This window comes from Babylonia areolata, chromosome 10, assembly GCF_041734735.1.
Source record: "Babylonia areolata isolate BAREFJ2019XMU chromosome 10, ASM4173473v1, whole genome shotgun sequence".
Taxonomy (NCBI): Eukaryota; Metazoa; Mollusca; class Gastropoda; order Neogastropoda; family Buccinidae; genus Babylonia; species Babylonia areolata.
The window spans coordinates 22,609,626-22,631,149 of record NC_134885.1 but is presented as its reverse complement, the minus strand read 5'-3'; the positions used below and the strand labels follow the sequence as shown (position 1 = coordinate 22,631,149).

The following is a 21,524-nucleotide window of genomic DNA, read 5'->3' as shown; positions in this document are numbered from 1 at the left end:
ACGTGTTCATTTTCTGACAGCATGTGGCTTCCCTTTCCATCGCAGATCCATTGATCATGTCCCATCCCCAGCCATTTTTTTTTTTTTTTTTTTTTTTTTTTTCGTGTTTGTGTGTGTGCATTTCTGAGTTTCTTTGAACAAAGGTCTGGTGAAGAGATCATTTAACACATTACTGCCCTTTCTTTGGTAACTAAAATCTTGTCAGACATTGCTGAGTTGTTCCAGTATGTAGAAATTGACTCTTGTTTGTATCATATCATATTGAGCATGAAGAATTGATAATGACATAACATTTTCCATTATTAGTGATATCCTTTTTTAAGGTTGTGTATTTGTTAATCAATGATATGCTCCTCTTTGCATTAAATGGTTAAGAAAGACATTTTGTCACATCATGGTTCGTATGATTGTTTTGGCATTTGGAGATTTGTTGGAGATGCTATAACCATTTTAATTTTGAACAGGTCTATGCAAGTGAGTGAGATGTTTGTAAATGATCATTGAGGTTGGAGTCACAAAACCAGTGTACTATAATGTAGGATGACATCATTGAGTTGACCTACTTTTTCTCAGGGGAACCAAACTTGTGAGCTTTTGAGGCCGTTTGAGTTGTAGTTAAAAATCATTGTCTTGTAGTGTTTCTTGTGTGTTGGGTTGACATGATTCATAAAACATAGATTTTGATATGCATGATATGTAAGGTGAATGCCCACAATACATTGCAGTTTACATACATGCATACAGGCACGCATGCACACATGAGCAGGCACACACGCACATACACACACACACAGAGTTACACACACACACCTGACCAACACAAAAAGTGAACGACCTTCACTTTAAACTAGCATCTGTGAACCTATTGGAATATTAAAACAAAATTATTCTGCATAGGATCCCGGCTGCGAGCTGAAAATTCCAACAAACACCATTAAATTCCACTATTATTTTCTGAAAAAACAAAAGAATACTGTTAAAACTTAAATCTTTGATTTCTGCTATTCACAGCTCTCTTTATTAATGTTTTGTCTATTGATACAATTTTCTTTGTTTTAATTGATTTTTTGCTGGTTTTTTTTTGTTTGTATTATGAGTGAAATAGTGCTTGTTAATGTGTATATTAAGTGATTGAACGAATGAGCCTACTTCTTGTTTTTGACATCGCTCTTTTTGTATTTATTGATTATGTGTAAATGATGAACGTATGTAATGTTTCAATGCCCCCAGTGGGCACACAAAATAAACTCCTTGCCTTGCCTTGATATAATTGAGCGAGCAGCCCCTTGTGAGAAAAGTTTTCCATTGGTTATATGTAGCTCCACATTATGGAGAGGTGGCATGTGTATCAAGTGTCTGATCCAGAAACAAGGGTTCCAAGTTCGATTCACACAAGAGCAGAGATCTTTAATAATGAATGAGGAGGGGATATACTGTGGCACAACTGCTCCTCTCCCCTGGGAGAGCAGCCCAGTTTTCATTAAAAAAAAAATTATGCAGAAGGACACAGTTAACCCTTTTTAAGGACAATTCTTTTGTCTCATCTTTGAACCAAAGTATTAGTTTAACATCAATTTCGATGATGAACTGAAACTGATTGATATGAATGTCTTACACACCTTTCTGTGTAAATCTAAAAGTGCTGATTTCATGTCCTGTAGTAGCTTGATGTAGTTTTTCATGATTTTCATGACTTATGATACAAGAAAACAAACAGAAATGCTAGCTACAACAATAGAAAACAAACAAGCAAACAGACTGAAAAAAAGCAAACTTGAACAATAATGAAATTTCAAATCAAAATCAAAATTGAAAAACATTTCTGTCTCATTTATATACATTGTGTCATTGTTTCTCTGCGAGTGCTATTTTCCCATCCATGTTTTCTTTTCAGTTTTTGAATAGGCTTCCAACCTGCCAGCTGCTACGTTTTCAGCACAGCAATCATGCTTTGTTGTGCTTAAGAATTCTATGCCACTGTGCTCTTCATAAGAGTGATGCGAAAAAGTAACAAAAATGAAGCAGTATTTTTCTTCAACAGATTGACCGATACTGAGAGCAAACTGAACTGGCATGAAAGGGGAAGGAGGAGGAAGCATGAAACTAGGCGTAAGATATAGGTGGTTCTGCAGGTGGTTCTGTACTTTCAGGTAGTGAGAATTTTGGTTCCATGGCTCGTGATTAGCCTGAGCCATTTTGCAGCTCAGCTGTGTTTTTACATAACATTAATTTCTGCAGACATGTTAAATGGGAAAAGTTTCTTCAGGTTTTTTTGGGTGTTTTTTGATGTTTTTTTTAATAGTGTCAGTGGAACTATGATTATGTGTTGGTGCTGCAATTGTCAGACACTGGTTTGCTACATAAATGATGGAAATGCTATTCTCATGGCTTTGACATCAGCAGTCTTTGTATGTATGATAACAATATTTATATTTTCTTTGACAGGATGTGAAATGAATTATGTGAATGAGCATGTTTTTTGTTTGTTTGTTTGTTTTTTTTTCTTCTTTCACTATTGATAAGATGTGAAATAAAATTGAAGAGAATGTGATAACCCGGTCAGCTGTGAATGTGACGTGGAATATGATGCAGTGTGATGCAGAAATACTCTTTTTTTTCCCCACATCAACCAAGCCACACATTTGAACACTTAGAATAGTGTCTAGCATTTAGAAAAGTGTCTTGCATTGTTTGTGGTCAGGAAATGAGACCAATGTACAATCCGATGCTCAAAGTTTCTCTTGCTAGGGGAGATGAGGGGTGAGTGGGTGTCTTGTCCAATGAGGAGGAAGTCCAAATACAGCATGCTGACTGACATCCTGGCCTGTAAGCTCAGTGAGGTGACTAATCAGCAGCAGTCAAGGGTTAAAGATCTTAGCAGGCTATGAAGGTGGCAGTTATCTGGGGGGAATGAACCGGTGCAGGAAAGATTTGAATTACTGAAATCCAAAGTGAATCAATAACCTAAGTTCTGTTTTATTCAAGATGATCTGACCAGTTTTGTAACTGCCACACATGTAATTAATTAAACCTGGACGTGGAACAGACCAGTCAATAGTAATAGATAACCGTGGTGCTCACTTTTGAGAAAAATTCATCAAAGCACCATTTGTTGTGGAAAATTTAACTGATCCTTGTTACTTAAAGAAGTATTTCGATTGAATTGACATTATCATTAAAGGAGTACTTTTTGCTGCTACTCCATTCATATAAGAGAGAACAGTATGGATGAGTAGGCCAGTGCTTCTGTTTTACTGGTTTTGAGGATCATATATGATTGGGTGTTTCTGTGCAGTTGGCTGGGCGACAAGCAGGAAATACATGTGTATGACTGAGGGATGAACATGTATGATTTTTTTTGTCTGTGAAGCAGATGACATGCCTGTTGCTGACAGTGGTTTTTTTCCATAATTAATAATGTGACATGAAAATTACTGTAAACCTGTTTCCTCCTGCCCCCACCAAAAACAAAACATCACAGTGTTACTGTGTGTGCAGTTATTTGATCATCATGTATTTGTCATTGATGATTGTTGATATTTATTGGTATGTATCTGATCAATTGATTTGGTTTCTTGTTGAGTGTTCAGATTTTCTTTGACGTTGCCTCTTGAATAAGGATGGAAACAGGGTTGATCACTTCGTCATTACTGAAACCTTTTTGCTTCCGTTTGTGGTGTCAGCAGTGTTCATACACTGTAAAGGAAGTCTGGAAAAAAAGTATTGGGAAAATGAGAGAACCATTTCTAGGCCTGGAAAAGGAATAGAAAAAATGTTATGCTCTTCAGGGTCTGGAAAAGTCTTGGAGTGTTTATTAATAAAAACCCTTGACCAGTACCATTCAACATAGTTGAATGCATTAAAAAAAAAACAATGAAAAATGGTGAAAGTTGAACATTGGCACCAGGGTACTGCCTGTCTCTTATGTCAGTGGTGCAGGGGACCTTTTTTTTTTCTTTTTCAAAAAATTCTGTTTGGTTTTTGCGTTTGGAATTGAAAATTTTCAGTATGGTTTGAAAACAACAACAACATGGGATTTTGTTTGGTCATGTATGTCTGTGTGAACCCTGTAATCTAATCTCAGAGGTCGTTGCAATGAACTGTGACTTGTTTTTACCCAGAAGACGTGGTTCCTGATGCTAGTTATGATGCTGTTCTGCTCAGTGTGTTGGTGGTGTTTGATACAGGTAGACAGGGTCATAATGTTTAACTCATGAGTTTGGGGGTGTGTGTACCTTTTTTTTTCTTGGTATGTGTAAAGGTTAGTGGTCAACTTGTATTTTGTCTTATTTTGTCACAACCGATTTCATTTCTCTGTATGAAATTCAGGCTGCTGTCCCCAGGGAGAGCGTGTCACTTCACTGAGAGCGCCACCCTTTTTTTTTTCTTTTTTTTTTCCCTGTGTGCAGTTTTATTTGTTTTTTTTCCTATTGAAGTGGATTTTTCTACAGAATTTTTGCTAGGGCCAACCTTTTTGTTGCTGTGGGCTCTTTTATGTGTTTGAAGTGCATGCTGCATACAGGACCTTGGTTTATCATCTCATCTGAATGACTAGCGTCCAGACAACCACTCAAGGTTTAGTGGAGGCGGAGAAAATACCGGTGACTGAGCTTTGATTTGAACCAGCGTGCTCAGATTCTCTTGCTTCCTAGGCAGATGCGTTGCCTCTAGGCCATCTTTTAAGGTCATTGATATGCCAGTTACCATTATTGTTCCTTTTCTATGTTGACTGCGTGGCAGTGGTGCTTGGAACAGCAGCTGCTTATGTTTTCATTGGTATGTGATTGTCTGCCATTCAGACATTGGTTACGACTAGCTTTTTATGAAAAAATGTTATTTATTTACAGCTATGCACCAGGCGCATATGCTTTTACACACACACGCACAAACACACACACACACACATACACACATACAGAATATGTGCATGCACGCAGTGCGCACACTCACGCAAGCACATGTATTGGGTGCCACACTCGCATACCAATGTAAGGGACACGATTGTTATGACTTTTTCTTACCTCCCTTTACCCTGCCACCTTTCCATTGAAAGCGTTTGTTTTAATCTTTGTACTATAACAACAGTCTTGTCTAGATGAAATGTCCATGATTTTTTCGACCAGTGTTGTGCATACATGTATGCATGTCTGACTTCCTACCATGTGAATATGAAATGAAAGTGAAAGAGAAATAAAAGACAACCAATAATACATACATTTTGTTTTGGTGGGATGTTTCCAAGTCCCTTTTGCTGTCTCTACCTTTCTTATGTTTTGCCTTGCTGGTCTGTTCACCTTTTAATTTATTTATGTTCTTGAAAGCTTTGAATATATGTTTTTTTGTTGTTGGTTTTGGTTTGTTTTTTGGTTGTTTTTGTTTTTTATCCTTTTCTGGACTAAGAGATTGGACATGGACAAGTCATATCCATGGACATATAATATTGACCACTCTGTCTTTTCTTTTTGCCAGAGGATAAAAAAAAAAACCCAACTACTACTGAACATAAGCATAATAATTATAATATATGAAAATCAAAACATAAAATCACTGAAAAATTTACATGCATAAAATCATTAAAGACAACAGGCGTAATGATACGAAACCGAACATTTCCAATGGGTATCTCAGAAAATGAGAAATGCAAAAATACAACCCAGTAAGAATGGCCAGTTATCCAAAAAAGAAAAAAAAACACCTTGAACAGAAGCTCAAGTCCATGGTGTTTTCAAGTTGTTTTTTTGTTTTTTTTGTTTTTGGTTTTTTTTGTTGTTTTTTTAGGTTCTAAAAGACCAATATTCACAGTTTTTTCAGACCTGTTATGGCCGTGTGTGGTCCGTTGGACTAGAAGCAACAAACATCCAAGTTCCTTGCATGGTTTGGTTTTAGCCATATGTGCCAAATGATAGTTTACATATCTTAACACAGATATAAACGAAGCCTGGAGGGGCATGAAATATTCCAGAAGTTAAAAGAACTATTGAAGGCATGCAACTGTGCTTTAACCATCATCTTTTTTCTTTTCTGTTTTTTTTGTTGTTGTTTGTTTGTTTGTTTGTTTTTGTTTTTTTTGTTGTTGTTTTTTAATTGAGAGTATCATATAATATTTTTCTTTGAGTTTTTTTTACGAAAAAAAATAACATTGTTATATCATTACAGTTAGACATAAGGCAAATATACAAACATAACATGACACCAAGAAGAAGACAAAAGTATGGAAAACATTAATTCGGAAAGAAGCAAAATAAAGGTGAAGTAGCCAGCAGTTGCAAAAATTGACCATATCTTATGATTATAAACCACATTGTTAGCTGGTATCCTAACCATTAGTTGCTGAAACATTCATACAAAAATGTGTATGTAAATCATAGTTACACATGTCTTCAGTCCCCAGAATAAGAACGGGAACGCAAGGTGAAAGAGCTTTTTCTCACAACGCTCCTAAAAATGGAATTGTGTACAGTGTATGTATGTGCGCATATGCATGCATAAGTGTGTGCACAACGTAGGTGTGTGTTGGGGTTATAATGATGTGGATGGACATATGGATGCTGACAACAATAGGTAGTGGGACTAATATGGTTGAGGTAACTGTGTGTGTGTGTGTGTGTGTTGTGTGCATGGGTAGGATGGAAGGTGGGTGATATTTCATGTAATTCATATTTTGACAATTTAATCAGTCTGCCCAAGTAATGTGCCTTGAGCATTATTGCTTTAATGGAAGATGCGTTAGATATAAACTATCATTGTTGTCATAATCATTGATTTATTGTTATTACTACTTGTAGTATTGTTGTCATCGGCATGCACAAAGGTATAGAACAACAGACACAGAAAACAGCATCCATTGTGCCAGGCTTATTTCAGTGCATGTTACCAATAGAGAAGTCGAGAGATCATTTAATATTGCATACTTTACGCATGTGGTCATGGTAAGTAACGGTAATTTTGAGGGGGAATTTTTTTCTTTTTCAAAAACACTGCAAAAAATACAGTTGACTGAAGGCCGAAGGGCAGGTAGATAAGGAAAAGAAAAATATATATACAAAGAAAAGGAGAAAAAAAAAAAAAAAAGGCAGAAAGCACAGAGTGGAATTTTTTTTTTCTTCTTCTCCACCACTGGGTAGAGATTGGGAAGACGGGAGGGTGGAGGGGTGGTGGTGGTGGTAGGTGAATTCATTTAATCATGGAATTCTCTTAATGATTAAGTTGCTTAAAACTTGCACGAAATAAGTTGCTTTTCAAGGTGTATGTAGTCATATGAATGAAAAATATTTATCAAAATAAAATCTATTTGTCAGTCTGTCAGCCTCTCTCTGCCTCTCTTCCTCTGTCTCTCCTTTACACACACACACACACACACACACTAAACGGAAATACCGAATGAACACACACTCGGGAATACCGAAACCACCACACAGACAGACAGACAGACAGCACACACACACACACACACACACACACACACACACACACACACAAACACACACACACACACGCACACACACTGTAAGCGGAAATACCTGTATAAACCATTCAGTGGCTGTTGACAAGGATAACGATAATAAAATAAAATAAAATAAAAATCAATGTTATTGTCCTTTAAACCCAGCATGGAACAAAAACCGATGTAGCAGCCTATTTGTGACCCCATTGGTTTTAACCCCACGGTCAAATCTGGCTAGTCCAGCTTAATCCTGCATGGGGGCTTTGTAGACTTGCCTGACATGATCCATGGGAATAAACTTCAACTTATACACGGAACTGACACCCTCAACGCCCCCTCCCCCGGTCCCCACCATTCTAGGCTACCCTTAAATGACCCCCACGGCCTAGTTGGGTCTATTAGTGAAGTGATGGTCTTGAGGTAACGCGTCCGCCTAGGAAGCGAGAGAATATGAACGCACTGGTTCGTATCCCGGCACAGTCGCCAGTATCCCCCCCCCCCCCCCCCCCCCACCCCACCCCCCCCTCCACTAGACCTTGAGTGGTGATTTGGACGCTAGTCATTCGGATGAGACGATAAACCGAGGTCCCGTGTGCAGCATGCACTTAGCGCACATAAAAGAACCCACGGCAGCGAAAGGGTTGTCCCTGGCAAAATTCTGTAGATAAATCCACTTCGATAGGAAAACAAAACAAAAAACAAACAAAAGCAAAAACAACAACAACAACAACAACAAAACCCCAACAAAACAAAACCTGCAGGCAGGAAAAAAAAAAAAAGAAGGTTGGCGCTCTCAGTGTAGCGACATGCTCTCTGGCCCTGGGGAGAGCAGCTCTAATTTCATACAGATGAATCTGTTGTGACAAAAAAAAAAAAAAAAGAGTAATACAATACAATATAATAAGTACAGGCTATCAAAGTACAACCCCCACACCACCACCCCCATCCCCGCATCGTCCCCGCCACCCGCGATTCCCCCACCCCGCCACCCACACGTCTTTGGTTCCGTTAGGTCATGATGGAGATGAGAACGATTAACAGCTGGATTAAACTCGTAGAAATGGGACAAGTTCTAACCAGTGGGTTGGAGGGGGCGGGGGGTTGGTGGGGGGAGGGGGTGGGGGTTCGGATGGGGCGGAGGAGGGGGGGGGAAGTGATGTAGGGATGTGGGGGTCGAACTTAACTTCCGCGGGGAACAACCAAATCTCGCCCAGAATGACTCCGGGATAAAATCCCAGCAAAGGGGGGGAGTGTAGTTCTGAACTGTTACACCGATGTTGTGGACCCTGCAAAAAGGAACGACAACTCTACACGCTTATCATCAACAATCTGACACTCCTCTCCACTACAAACTCATGGTCATCGCCATTAAGTTGTCGCTCCCTTGCTCGCCGCCTCCCGAATACAATATATTAGTGCTCCAGCCGAAAGGGCTAGGCCTAACAAAAGCGTCTGTGTGGGAAAAGGCTTGGGGGAGGTGATGATTATGATGGATAAAACTGACGATGATGACGCTTTTCCGGTTTTCTATTGCCAGTGTTATTATATTCACGTGGGTCTAGATGTTTCAGTGTTCGTAGTCAGCCACACAGGTTGTGAAAACTGAGGACGAATATCAGCAGAACACATTTTCTATGGTGAAAACTGTCTGAAGTCATTGACATCGTGCACGTTGGTCGTGTCTTTGTTATTATTTTGTCAGTGGTGAGTAACTTTTTTTGTGGAATTTTGTTGTTGTTGTTGCTTTCTTCTTCTTCTTGCACCGAGTCTGAGGGTTTTGTTTTTCTCCTTTTTTTGTGGTGTTTAAAAAAGAAATCAGCATGGTTTAGTTTCGTTTCATTTTCGGTATAGTATGCCTCTCTCTGTCTGCCTGTCTTGTCTGTCAGTGTCTGTCTTGTCTGTTTGTGTTTATCTAAGGGTCTGTCGTCTGTCTGTCTGTCTGTCTGTCTCTTTCTCTCTGCCTCTCTCTTCGAGGATGATGTGATGACGATGATGATGATGATAATAGCGATGATGACGCTTTTCTGGTTTCAGTGGCCGAATTATATTAAAAATAGGCTGAATATCAATGTGTAGAAGGCCAACGTATGGGATTGTGAAAACTGAGACTGTGGTGAATAGTTTCTGAAGTTATTGGCTGCGTGCTTACCGGTCGTTTTTGTTTTTTGTTTGTTTGTTTGTTACTTTGTTGTTTTCGTTGGGTTATGCTGCTGGTCAGGCATCTGCTTGGCAGATGTGTAGCGTGTATGGATTTGCCCGAACGCAGTGACGCCTCTGAGGTACTGATACTGATACTGTTTTTGTGGTAAGCTGTTCATCGATTTGATTTGAGTTGTTAATGTTGTCGTTGTTGTTCTTAATGTTCTTGTTCAGATTACTGTTGATAGTCTTTTGTTTGTTTGTTTGTTTGTTCGTTCGTTTTATATTGCTGTAGTAATTTGTTTTTAGTCTGTTTTTGTTTTGTTTAGTTTTAGTCTCTCTCTCTCTCTCTCTCTCTCTCTCTCTCTCTCTCTCTCTCTCTCTCGCACACCTTCTCAACTGCGAGCGATTATTTATTATTGAAAAAAAAAAATCTCCCTATTCATTCGCGTTTTATACACATTGGCATTCTACCTACCTACAACATAGCTTCATTTTAGTGTTGTTCTCATATTCTTAGGAATAGTTATGATATTTTTGTATTTGCTCCTTTCCTCATGATGGGCACTCTCTCTGCCTCTCTGTCTGTCTCTGTCTCACACACTGTGTGTGCGTGTGTGTGTGTGTGTGTGTGTTAAGATTTTGTTTCAGCCACAATGGATACACGATTGCAAATCAACGTTATTCTGGTCATTGCAGGTACGCCTCACACGAACCATATATGATGTCACGTTTCTTTGCTTCAGTTCATCTCATCACCTTTCATCACATTTCCTCTCTTCTCTCGTAGTCTCCTTTTATCTTTTCTCATTTCATCCCTTTTCACCACATTAACTTACCCAGCTTCATTTTATTTGTTTTTATCTTATTTTACGATGTATATGATGCGCACGTCATAGAGTGAATTTCTACATCTGTGTTTAGACAATAAATCTCGAATCTTGAATCTTTAGTCTTGAATTTTGCGTCTTGGGTCTTGAATCATAGGTACTGGTTCATGAATTGTTAAGTCTTGAATCACGAGTAGTGGGTTTTGAATACTGAGTTTTAAGTCTTGAATCGTGAGTATTGAGTCTAGAGGCATGAGTCTTGAATCTAGAATCTTGAGTTTTAAGTCTTCAATCTTAAGTCTTGACTCCTGAGTTTTGAGTATTGAATCGTGAAAGTTGAGTTTTGAGTCTTGATTTATGAATATTGAGCCTTTACCGTGAGTCTTGACTGATGAATCTTGTCTTGAGTCTTGAAGCATATCTTGAGTTCTGAGTCCTAAATCTTGAATGTTGAGTCTTGAAATTTGAGGAATCATGAACTTTGAGTCTATAAATTTTAGTCTTGTGTTTTGGATTGTGAATCTTGAATCTTCAGTCTTGAGTCTTGAATAGTGAGTCTTGCGTGAGTTTTTAAAATAGGATCTTGAAACTTGAGTCTTGATTGGTGTCTTGAGTCTTGAATCTTGAGGCTTGATTCTTGAGTCTTTAGAGAATGAGATGTTTCAAGTCATATATCCAGAAAAATCCGCACAAAACTCAGAAGAAAATGGTCTGGAGAAAAACCACTCTTGATCAAATATATGAAGGTTCAGCCTTCTAAACATATTTCCCTTCTTTTGATGACGTCATCAGATACGTCACTGTGGACGTAAGGGCTACGTCCAACAGGCAGTCAATGGGGATGATTAGTCTTGAATAGACTGTCTTGAATCTGGAATGTTTAGTATTGAGTCTGGAGTCTTGATAGTCTTGTGTGACTGGCGCAGTGGCCGAGTGGTTAAAGCGTTGGGGTTTCAATCTGAGGGTCCCGGGTTCAAATCTCGGTAACGGCGCCTGGTGGGTAAAGGGTGGAGATTTTTCCGATCTCCCAGGTCAACATAAATCATGTGCAGACCTGCTTGTGCCTGAATCCCCCCACCCCACCCCACCCCCACCCCCTCCGTATGTATACGCAAGCAGAAGATCAAATACGCACGTTAAAGATCCTGTAATTCACGTCAGCGATCGGTGGGTTATGGAAACAAGAATGTACCCAGCATGCACTCCCCCCCCCCCACGCCCCCGCCCCTGAAAACGGAGAATGGCTGCCTACATGGCAGGGTAAAAACGGCCAAACACGTAAGAGCCCACTCGTGTACATACGAGTGAACGTGGGAGTTGCAACCCACGAACTTCTTCTTCTGCGTTCACTCGTATGCACACGAGTGGGGTTTTACGTGTATGACCGTTTTTACCCCGCCAGGTAGGCAGCCATACTCCGTTTTCGGGGGTGTGCATGCTGGGTATGTTCTTGTTTTCATAACCCACCGAACGCTGACATGGATTACAGGATCTTTAACGTGCGTATTTGATCTTCTGCTTGCGTATACACACGAAGGGGCTTCAGGCACTAGCAGGTCTACACATATGTTGACCTGGGAGATCGGAAAAATCTCCACCCTTTACCCACCAGGCGCCGTCACCGTGATTCGAACCCGGGACCCTCAGATTGAAAGTCCAACGCTTTAACCATTCGGCTATTGCGCCCGTCGCAGCCCACGAACGAAGAAGGAGGAGAAGATGAAGAAGATAGTCTGAAGTCTCTTTCCACAGTGTCATGGGCCATCCAGTGGGGGGCGGCAGAGGGGCGGTCGATCAAGGCGGACAAGGCGGTCAAGGGCGTGCTGCGGACCATGGCCAAACTGAGCAGACCCCTTAGGCTGCCCCCATCTCCCAACAACACCAAGACTCCCGTCACTCTGGTGGTAGACTTTGGTCTGACCTCAGTCACTGAAGTGGTGAGTGAAGTGGAAGGGGTGGTGGTGTGGTGGGCGGTGTGAAGATGTACGCGGTATTCTTTAATTAATCTGTCTCTGTGTCTGTCTGGCTCTCTGGCTTTTTCTCTGTGCCTCTGTCTGTCTGTCTGTCTGTCTGTCTGTCTGTCTCTCTCTCTCTCTCTCTCTCTCTCTCTCTCTCTCTCTCTCTCTCTCTCTCTCTCCCCTCTCTCTCCTCCCGTCTCGCTCCATCTATCTCTGTCTCTTTCCAGCCATAAATGAAATTGTAGGCTGAAGTTTTAGCTCAGTGCTATACCACTATTTCCAGAATTGATACAGAGGACGGAATTTGAAGTATTCCTATCATTTTATGTGTATGTAATCTGCTTTCTTTTACTTAAAAAAATATCATTTATTAATTAATTAATTTATTCGTTTTTTGTTGTTTTTTAATTCATTTATTCATTCATATATTCATTCATTCATTAATTCATTCATCCTTTCATTCATTCATTCATTCATTCATTCATTCATATATTCCTTCCTTCACTCATTCATCCATTCTTTCATTTATTCATTCATCCATCCATTCATTCATTGAATATTTAGTTATCCACTTATCTACTTACTTACTTCCTTATTGACTGACTTTGTTTTGTTTGATTATTTGTTTATTCATTAATTTATGTATGTATGTACCTATTTAGGTTTTCATACAATCTTAGATCACTGGGCACGCACACACACACACACACACACGCACACGCACACACACACACACACACACACACGTAAAGTAACCTTTGTGTCTTGCCCTGTACCACGTGCTCGGGCACAGAACGCCGAGTCAGGCTACGTGGACCTGGAAGGGCTGCTGTCTGAGATGTGGGCTGACCCCCGCCTCAAGTTCGACATGCCCAAAGCGGGCAGGAACATCCATACCGTGCGTGTGCTGCCCAAGACCATCTGGACCCCAGACCTGGCCGTCTATAACGCGTCAGTTCCTTCTTTAGTTTATTAGCGTCTTTTCACTATTAGTGATATTAGACGATAAAAAAAAGAAAGAAAAAAGTGGGGTGGGGTGAGTAGAGGGGAATGAGAAGTCAGGATAATACAAAAAAGGTAGAAAACTACTCAGAAATGCACAGCTAACATGAAATTAGCTTTAGCAGAAACAATTCAATAGAATAGAACATGTCTTTATTACCAAATGTACCGGGGTCACAAGGAATATTGGGGGGATGGTACATAACAAGATACGAAATTAAATCGAAAATCATACACAAACACAGATACAGTAGAAGTTAGGATACATACAAGTGTATATCAATATAAAAACTTGTGCATACTCACACATGCACGTACTGCACACACACTCACACACGTTTGAATAGAAGCTGCATATTACATGTGGATGGGGCTGATGACTAGATATTCAGGTAGATGGTTGTTGGTTACATAATTCTATTTATAACACTGGATTTGTTTGAGAGACTGCTTTGGGGAAAAAGCTATTGGCAAAGCGATTGGTGATAATGATGATAATAACTAAAACCATTAACACAATTATGGAGTACATTAAAAGAATGTATGAATAGGGCTATGAACTAATGCCTTTGAAAGTTCTACTAAAAGAACCTCGTTAGAAATAACTTCCCAAAAATCATCTGCAGAATAGTTACTCTATGAAATACTTGGGCAAGAAGATACGTAACTGCTGACAGTGAAACAAACTATGATGCAAGCCGAACTGCTTACCACAAACGCATTTTACATTTTTACTATATTTTGTCTTCAGCACGTCAAGTTTTATACGGAAGAAAGCAGAGGTTATTAATCTTGCATAGCAAGCTGATGAAATCGGTATTTTTTTTTCTTTGATAATATGTTCGGGAAATGATGCCCCTTTCTGTTTTGAGAACTTTGCCTTCCAGCGTTTACGAAGGGGAGGTGTGTGTCTGTATGTGTGTGTGTGTGTTGGGAGAGGGGGTTGCGGGGTGTGTGTGTGTGTGTGTGTGGGGGGGGGTGGGGGGGGGGGGGCTCTCAGCGCGTGTCGCTTAGTTTCATATGTTACGAGGCGTTTCACTTAGTTTTTATATGTTATGTATTATTTCGCTTAGTTTTATATGTTATGTGGTGTTTCACGTAATTAAGCGGTGTTTTGCTTAGTATGTGGTGTTTCGCGAAGTAGTGTTTCGCTCAGTTTAATATGTTATGTAGTGTTTGACTTAGATGATGTTTCGATTATTACGTGTTGTTTCGCTTGTTATGTAGTGTTTCGCTTAGTTCAGTATGTTATGTTCTGCAAACCAGGTGGTGTTTTGCTTGTAAAATGGTGTTTCGCCACGTTAAGTGGTGTTTCGCTTGTTGTGTGGTGTTTCGCCAAGTTAAGTGGTGTTTCGCTTGTTGTGTGGTGTTTCGCCAAGTTAAGTGGTGTTTCGCTTGTTGTGTGGTGTTTCGCCACGTTAAGTGGTGTTTCGCTTGTTGTGTGGTGTTTCGCTTGTTGTGTGGTGTTTCGCCAAGTTAAGTGGTGTTTCGCTTGTTGTGTGGTGTTTCGTAGTTCGATATATTTTGTGGCGTTCAGCATCCGCCAATGTGGCATTTCAGCACCAGCTAGCTAGAGCACCCATGTCACTGAAATACGACCAGATCATGGGTCTGTACTCCACGAACCTGCTACTCTTAATTTAACTCACTCAGTACGGCCAGTCTCTCTCTTCTCCTCTACACATACCCCTCGGATGTCCAGTGGGTGTCTGAATGACCCAACCTTTAGCTTCCGTCGTCAGAATTGTGGTATTCTTTATCAACATTCACGTCTTCAGTATAAGACCCTTCCGCTTGCAATATTTTGATGATGGTAATTGGGGTGAAATGCTGTTAACGTCGTCTCTTTCGTCGTTCGTATGGAAAGAGTTATTAATTTTCGGAGGTAGGATAGGCCATATCTTCTGCACATCACAGGGGAATCCCCAGCTATTCTTAGACACAATCTGTGTTTGTAGCAAAAGGGAATTTTGTACTCTAAATTGAGTGGTGGTGAAAGGGCGTCTCATATAGTCAGGTATGTCGTGTTTATCTCTTAGCCAGTCTGATATGTGATGTTTCGCTTAGTTTGGTCTGTTGTGTGGTTTCGATTTGTTACATCTGTTATGTAAGTATTTCGCTTTAGTCCATCAGTGAAATGTTGTTTCGCTTTGTTCGATATGTTATGTGGTGTTATAGCTTCGTTCCACCTGTTACATGCTGTTGCGGTTTCTGTTTCCATTTCATTTGTGGCGATTTGCTTTCGACTGGCTGTAGGATAATCTGATTTCTTGAGTGTTGTTCACATTTATCCATTTTCTATCATTTTGTGTTATTTGCTGTTATTTTCTATCATCTTATTTTACAGTGTATGTATTTACCTTTCATTTTTGCATTTATTATTTCATTACAATTTATTTAATGACAATGCATAATGCAAACTGTACTTAGTGTATGGTGTGTGTGTGTGTGTGTGTGTGTGTGTGTGTGTGTGTGCGCGCGCGCGCATGCGCGCGTGCGTGTGTGAGTGTGTGTGTGCGTGTCTGTGTGTGTGTATGTGTTTTATATATATATATATATATATATATATATATATATATATATATATAATTATGTATGTATGTATGTGTGTGTGTGTGTGTGTGCGTGCGCCAACAGGATGGCCCCAGGCCTGCAGACTCTGACCAACCCTCCCCCCATGGCCGTTGTCAGCCGCGCTGGGGACGTGCACCTGTCCAGCCAGGTCAAGGTGCGCGTGCCCTGTGACGTCATGGGTCAGCTGACCCACGAGGACCACCTGAACTGCACCATGAAGTGAGTCAGTGTGGCAGGTTGGGGTGTGGGGATGAATTGGGGGATGGGGGGTTGGAGGGGTGTGTGTGTGTGAGGGAGACGTATGAAGATCTTGGTTTAAACGAACCCTTTCCCCCTCACCCGCCCCCCCCCCCCCCCCCGAAAACATGTACACAAAAACAGCAGAGCAACCAATAACCAAACATCTTATACCGTGCTCAACAAGTTCTAGATACTGGTTAAAACAAAGTTTTATTCATTAAAAATATCAAAATGCACACATAAACAGATCAGCAACAACAAGCTAGCAGCCTGCATCGCGCTTAATATGCGACAATTTAATTAATTATGCAATATTTGATTTTTATTTGGTTGAATTTGACGGCTGGTGAACGATGCACAAATGCAATGATGTTGAGGTGAATGTTTTCCAGTTGTATATGAACGACAGTTGCTGACTACAGTATTTTTTTGTTTTTTTGTGTGCAGTTGTGACCATAATTATAATGAAAGATCTTGAGTGTCTGTGACGCGTCTGTCCTTTCCAGTATGGGTTTAGGTTTAAGGTCCCGCTGCCTTTTACGAACACAGGGGCAGTGAATTCATATCCACTGAGTCTAGGGCTCGGCATGAGAAGGCGGGGCCCAGCCCCCCCCCCCCCCCACCCCCCCACCCCCCTTCCCCCGTTTTAGTCTTCCCCAATGGTACCTGTTCACACCTGGGTGGAGTGAGGAAAATCGGAGTAAAGTGACTTTCGCAAGGACACAACGCTATGCACTGTCACCACCAGCAGAACGACAATACTTCTTCTTCTTCTTCTGCGTTCGTGGGCTGCAACTCCCACGTTCACTCGTATGTACACGAGTGGGCTTTTACGTGTATGACCGTTTTTACCCCGCCATGTAGGCAGCCATACTCCGCTTTCGGGGGTGTGCGTGCTGGGTATGTTCATGTTTTCATAACCCACCGAACGCTGACATGGATTACAGGATATTTTACGTGCGTATTTGATCTTCTGCTTGCTTATACACACGAAGGGGGTTCAGGCACTAGCAGGTCTGCACATATATGTTGACCATGGAGATCGGAAAAATCTCCACCCTTTACCCACCAGGCGCCGTCACCGAGCTTCGAACCCGGGACCCTCAGATTGAAAGTCCAACGCTTTAACCACTCAGCTGTTGCGCCCGTCAATGTCAGTTAGGATATTGGTTGTCATATCAATCACGCACTCGATCGAGTAATTCAGTGATGTTCTTGATCACAGCAGGAGTATAAAAAAAAAACCCAATGCAATGACTATTTATAAACATACATACATACATACATACATACGTATACTACTAAAATATAAATATATTAAACACACACACACAGCACATATATATATATATATATTAAACACATACACATACACACTACACACACATATATATATATATAAATACATACACATAATTGAATATATCTATCTATCTATCTATATATATATATATATATATATATATATATATATATATATATATATCCCCTCGCCCACTCTTTCGCTCCTCCCATTGTAATCATTATTGTTCGTCTGCCTCTATTCAGTGTTGGGTTTTACGCTTCTTCTTCTTCTCCTCTCTGTGGCTGCCTTCACCTCTACACTCCATCTCGCTCACTACGATCAGCTTCGGATCCACTCTTGTTTACGCATACCCAGATTCAAGCTCTCGACTGTTGGCCGCCGTTCTTTCTCTGTCCCTGGACCTTGCAATTGGAATGAACTTCCTCTTTCGCTTCGTCAAGTCTCCACACTCAGCACTTTCAAAGTCTGGGCTTAAAACCCACCTCTTCCCAAAATAGCCTCCCTTACCTACCTCTTCCTTGTCTTCAGTTTCTCCAGTTTTAGAGACATGCATGCATGTGAATGACTGGTCCAAAAGCGCTTTGATTTGTCTATGCATAAGATTCAGCACTATATAAATACCATTCTTCTTCTTCTTCTTCTTTTTCTTCTTCTTCCTCTCATTGGTTTAATGTCTATTTACTACAAGGTAAAGTAGACGTGCATGCATTGAATATTGCTGTATCTTGCACTCGAAATTAACCCCCCCCCCCCCATCCCCATCTTCGGATATTTGGTGGTGAGGAGATTTTACGAGTATGTTATTATGCACTATTGTATATGTATTGTTTCATGTAAGACGCTGAGTCCATTACGAGGGGAGTTTGCGCCATATAAGTGCTATCCTTCTTCTTCTTTTTCTCCTTCTTCTTCTCCTCTTTTTCTCCTCCTCCTCCTCTTCTTCTTCTTCTCACGTTATCAGTGTTGTGTCTTTCAGAATGGGTTCCTGGACGTACAATGGTCTGGAGCTGGACCTGGCTGTAAGATTTCCTTCCGGTGACAAACTCGGGGACTTTCAGGCCACGGGGCTGTGGACTGCCACCTCCTCCAGGGCTTGGGCAGGGGCAGACAAATACGCCTGTTGCGTGGAGACTTTCCCTTTCGTGCGATTCAGTTTCTTCTTGCGGAAAAGATCTGGCATCACACTGGATAACTAAAAAAAACAAAACAAAGCAAACAAACAAACAAAAAAAACGGTCTTCCTACTCATCTGATTGGTCAACTGAGAGAGAAAGGATCAGCTTTTGTTGTTGCTGAAAAATGATCCTTTGGTTAATTGAGAAAATGAGTTTCAGTTTCAGTTTCAGTAGCTCAAGGAGGCGTCACTGCGTTCGGACAAATCCATATACGCTACACCACATCTAATAATGAGAAAATGAAAAAAGAAAAAAAAAAGTTTTCTGAAAAATGAGCCTTGGTCATCTGAGGAAAGATCATATTTTGCCGAAAAATAAGTCTGATTATTTGACTGATGAACGAATAATAATAATAAAAAAAAAGATCAATCAAAGTTGCTGGAGAAATGTCTCGGAAAACGTTAATCCATATGACGTTTGTTTATTCATTCGTTTTTATTTCATTTCTTATTCTTTTCTTTTTTATATAGTTTTTTCCTACATGAATACTCTTTATCGTTGTTCATTGTCGTTTATTCCTGTGAAAACGAAATCAAATGACTGTTGTACACAGAATAAAAACAAAATAAACCGAAACTAAAAGTGGTTTGTTGTCTGATTGGTTAACCGAGTAAGGATCGGCTTTCTGATTGGCGTGTTATAATTTTTTTTTTTTTTTTTTTTTTTATGAAGTGGCTTGGTGTCTGATTTGATGGACATAAAATGGAAGTTTCTTATTGGTTGGCTGGAAAGCCAACGTTTGTCTGAAATCCGCTGATTGTAAATTTAGCTATTTGTTTTGTTGACCGGTTAAACCAGACAGGGCAAACAGGATTGCACGATTGTATTGTATTGTGTTGTATTGTATTGTATTGAAAACAATGAGAAAGAAAAGAAGGAAGAAAAGCAGGAATGAAGTTAGAGGGAAAGGCAAGTCAATGTTGTGTTGTATTGTGTGGTGTGATGTTGTATTGCATTGCATTTCATTGTGTTGTACTGTGTTGTCTTATTGTATTGTGTTGTATTGCATTGTATTGTGTTGTATTGTATTGCATTATATTGCATCGTATTACAGTGTTTGCATTGTATTATATTGAATTGTGTTGTATTGCATTGTATTGTATCGTGTTGCATTGCATTGCTTTGCATTGCATTGCATTGTAATGTATTGTCCTCCAAGAGGGGAGAGCGTCGGCTCAGTGCAACGCCCCATCCCCCACCCCCACTCCCCCTGTTTGTAAGTCTGCAAGAGTATTTGTGTTATTGTCCATGCCGATTTTTCTACACGATCTAGCCAGAGACAGTCCTTTTATTTCCACGTCTTTTTTTCTCTTCTTCTCCCTCTCTGCGTGCGTTGAGTACAGCGCATGCTGCACACGGGACCCTCGGTTTATAGTGTCATCCGAGTATCTAGCACCCATGCCACCACTGACTCCAGACCACCACACGATGTCTAGTCACGGTGGTGGGGGGGAGACGGGCGCAATAGCCGAGTGGTTAAAGCGTTGAACTTTCAATCTGAGTGTCCCGGGTTCGAAGCTCGGTGACGGCGCCTGGTGGGTGCAGGGTGGAGATTTTTTTCCGATCTCCCAGGTCAACATATGTGCAGACCTGCTAGTGCCTGAAGCCCCTTCGTGTGTATATGCAAGCAGAAGATCAAATACGCACGTAAAATATCCTGTAATCCATGTCGGCGTTCGGTGGGTTATGAAAACAAGAACATACCCAGCACGCACACCCCCGAAAGCGGAGTATGGCTGCCTACATGGCGGGGTAAAAGCGGTCATACACGTAAAAGCCAGGAGAGAGAAATCCCTGTCTGTTTCTGGCCGGGGACTAGACAGTGGCTTCCTACCTCTGGGGCACATTACCACGAGGCCTCTCGGCACCATCTAGTTCTGGGAATTCCTGTGGCAACATTTTTTTTTTCTTTCACTTAGTTTTTCCCTGCCCCCCGCCCCCTTCCCCCCTCCCTCCATCCCTCTTGCCCCTCTCCCTCCACTCCCCCCCCCGCCCCCCCCCCCCCCTCCCCACAACTCTTCTGTCTGTCTCCCTAGGTCTCTAGTTCTGGTGGTTGTTTTTTTTAATTTTTTTTAATTTTTATATAATTTTCCTTTGTTTTGTGTCAGTATGTATTGTAGTACTTCTCTTTTCCGTCCGACAGGATCTTAATTCCTGATTTCCCCTCTTTTCTTTATTTTTATTATTTTTGTTTTTGTCTCCTCTCATCTTATTTCTATCCCTTTGAAAAAAAAAAGAAAAAGAAAAAAAAGACCCAACTGTTTCCGCCCTTTTCCTTAACTTCCTTGTTTTCTTTCTTTCTGAGAGGGAGGGACAGACAGAAAGACACAGAGACAGAGAAAGACAGAGACAGAAACAGTAAAGAGTAACAGTGTGTGTATGTGTGTGTGTCTGCGTGCATCTGGTGGTATGTGTGTGTGTGTGTGTGTGTGTGTGCGTGCGTGTGCGAGCGCTGCGATATACGTAAAAACCCATCGGCAGAAAACAGTGCAAGTATATGGATAGGACGCTGGGAAGGAGGGAAAGTAACGGGGCAGGGGAGTGGGGGGTAGGGGGGGGGTCGCGGGCCGGAGCGAGGGGTCGGGGGGGGGTGTCTGGTAGCTGGGGATAGGGTTTAGTGGCATTGACGTAAACATATACCTCAGGGGAGGGGAGGTGTGAGTGGGGATAGAGGGGGGGGGGGGGGGGGGGGGGGGGGGGGGGGGGGGGGGGGGGGGGGGGGGGGGGCAGGAGGGGGGGGGGGAGAGGTGCGCAATCTGACGAAGAACGCAGTAGAGAAAAGCGGTCAGCAATCAACACTTTATTGCGCACAACACTACAAAGCTGAGACTTGAATCGGTGGAGAGGTTGTGTGTG

At 41.2% G+C, this 21,524-nt stretch overlaps 1 protein-coding gene across 1 annotated transcript; it reads left to right on the top strand.

The window, feature by feature from the left end:
• The first annotated feature begins 8,825 nt into the window (after positions 1-8,825).
• On the top strand, positions 8,826-19,253 carry LOC143286501 (neuronal acetylcholine receptor subunit alpha-6-like). Its single transcript, XM_076594079.1, has 6 exons — positions 8,826-9,148; positions 10,223-10,282; positions 12,166-12,350; positions 13,165-13,322; positions 16,011-16,166; positions 18,470-19,253. The coding sequence occupies exons 2-6, from the start codon at positions 10,240-10,242 to the stop codon at positions 18,687-18,689; spliced, it is 762 nt and encodes a 253-aa protein (XP_076450194.1). The 5' UTR covers positions 8,826-9,148; positions 10,223-10,239; the 3' UTR covers positions 18,690-19,253.
• The last annotated feature ends 2,271 nt before the right edge of the window (positions 19,254-21,524 follow it).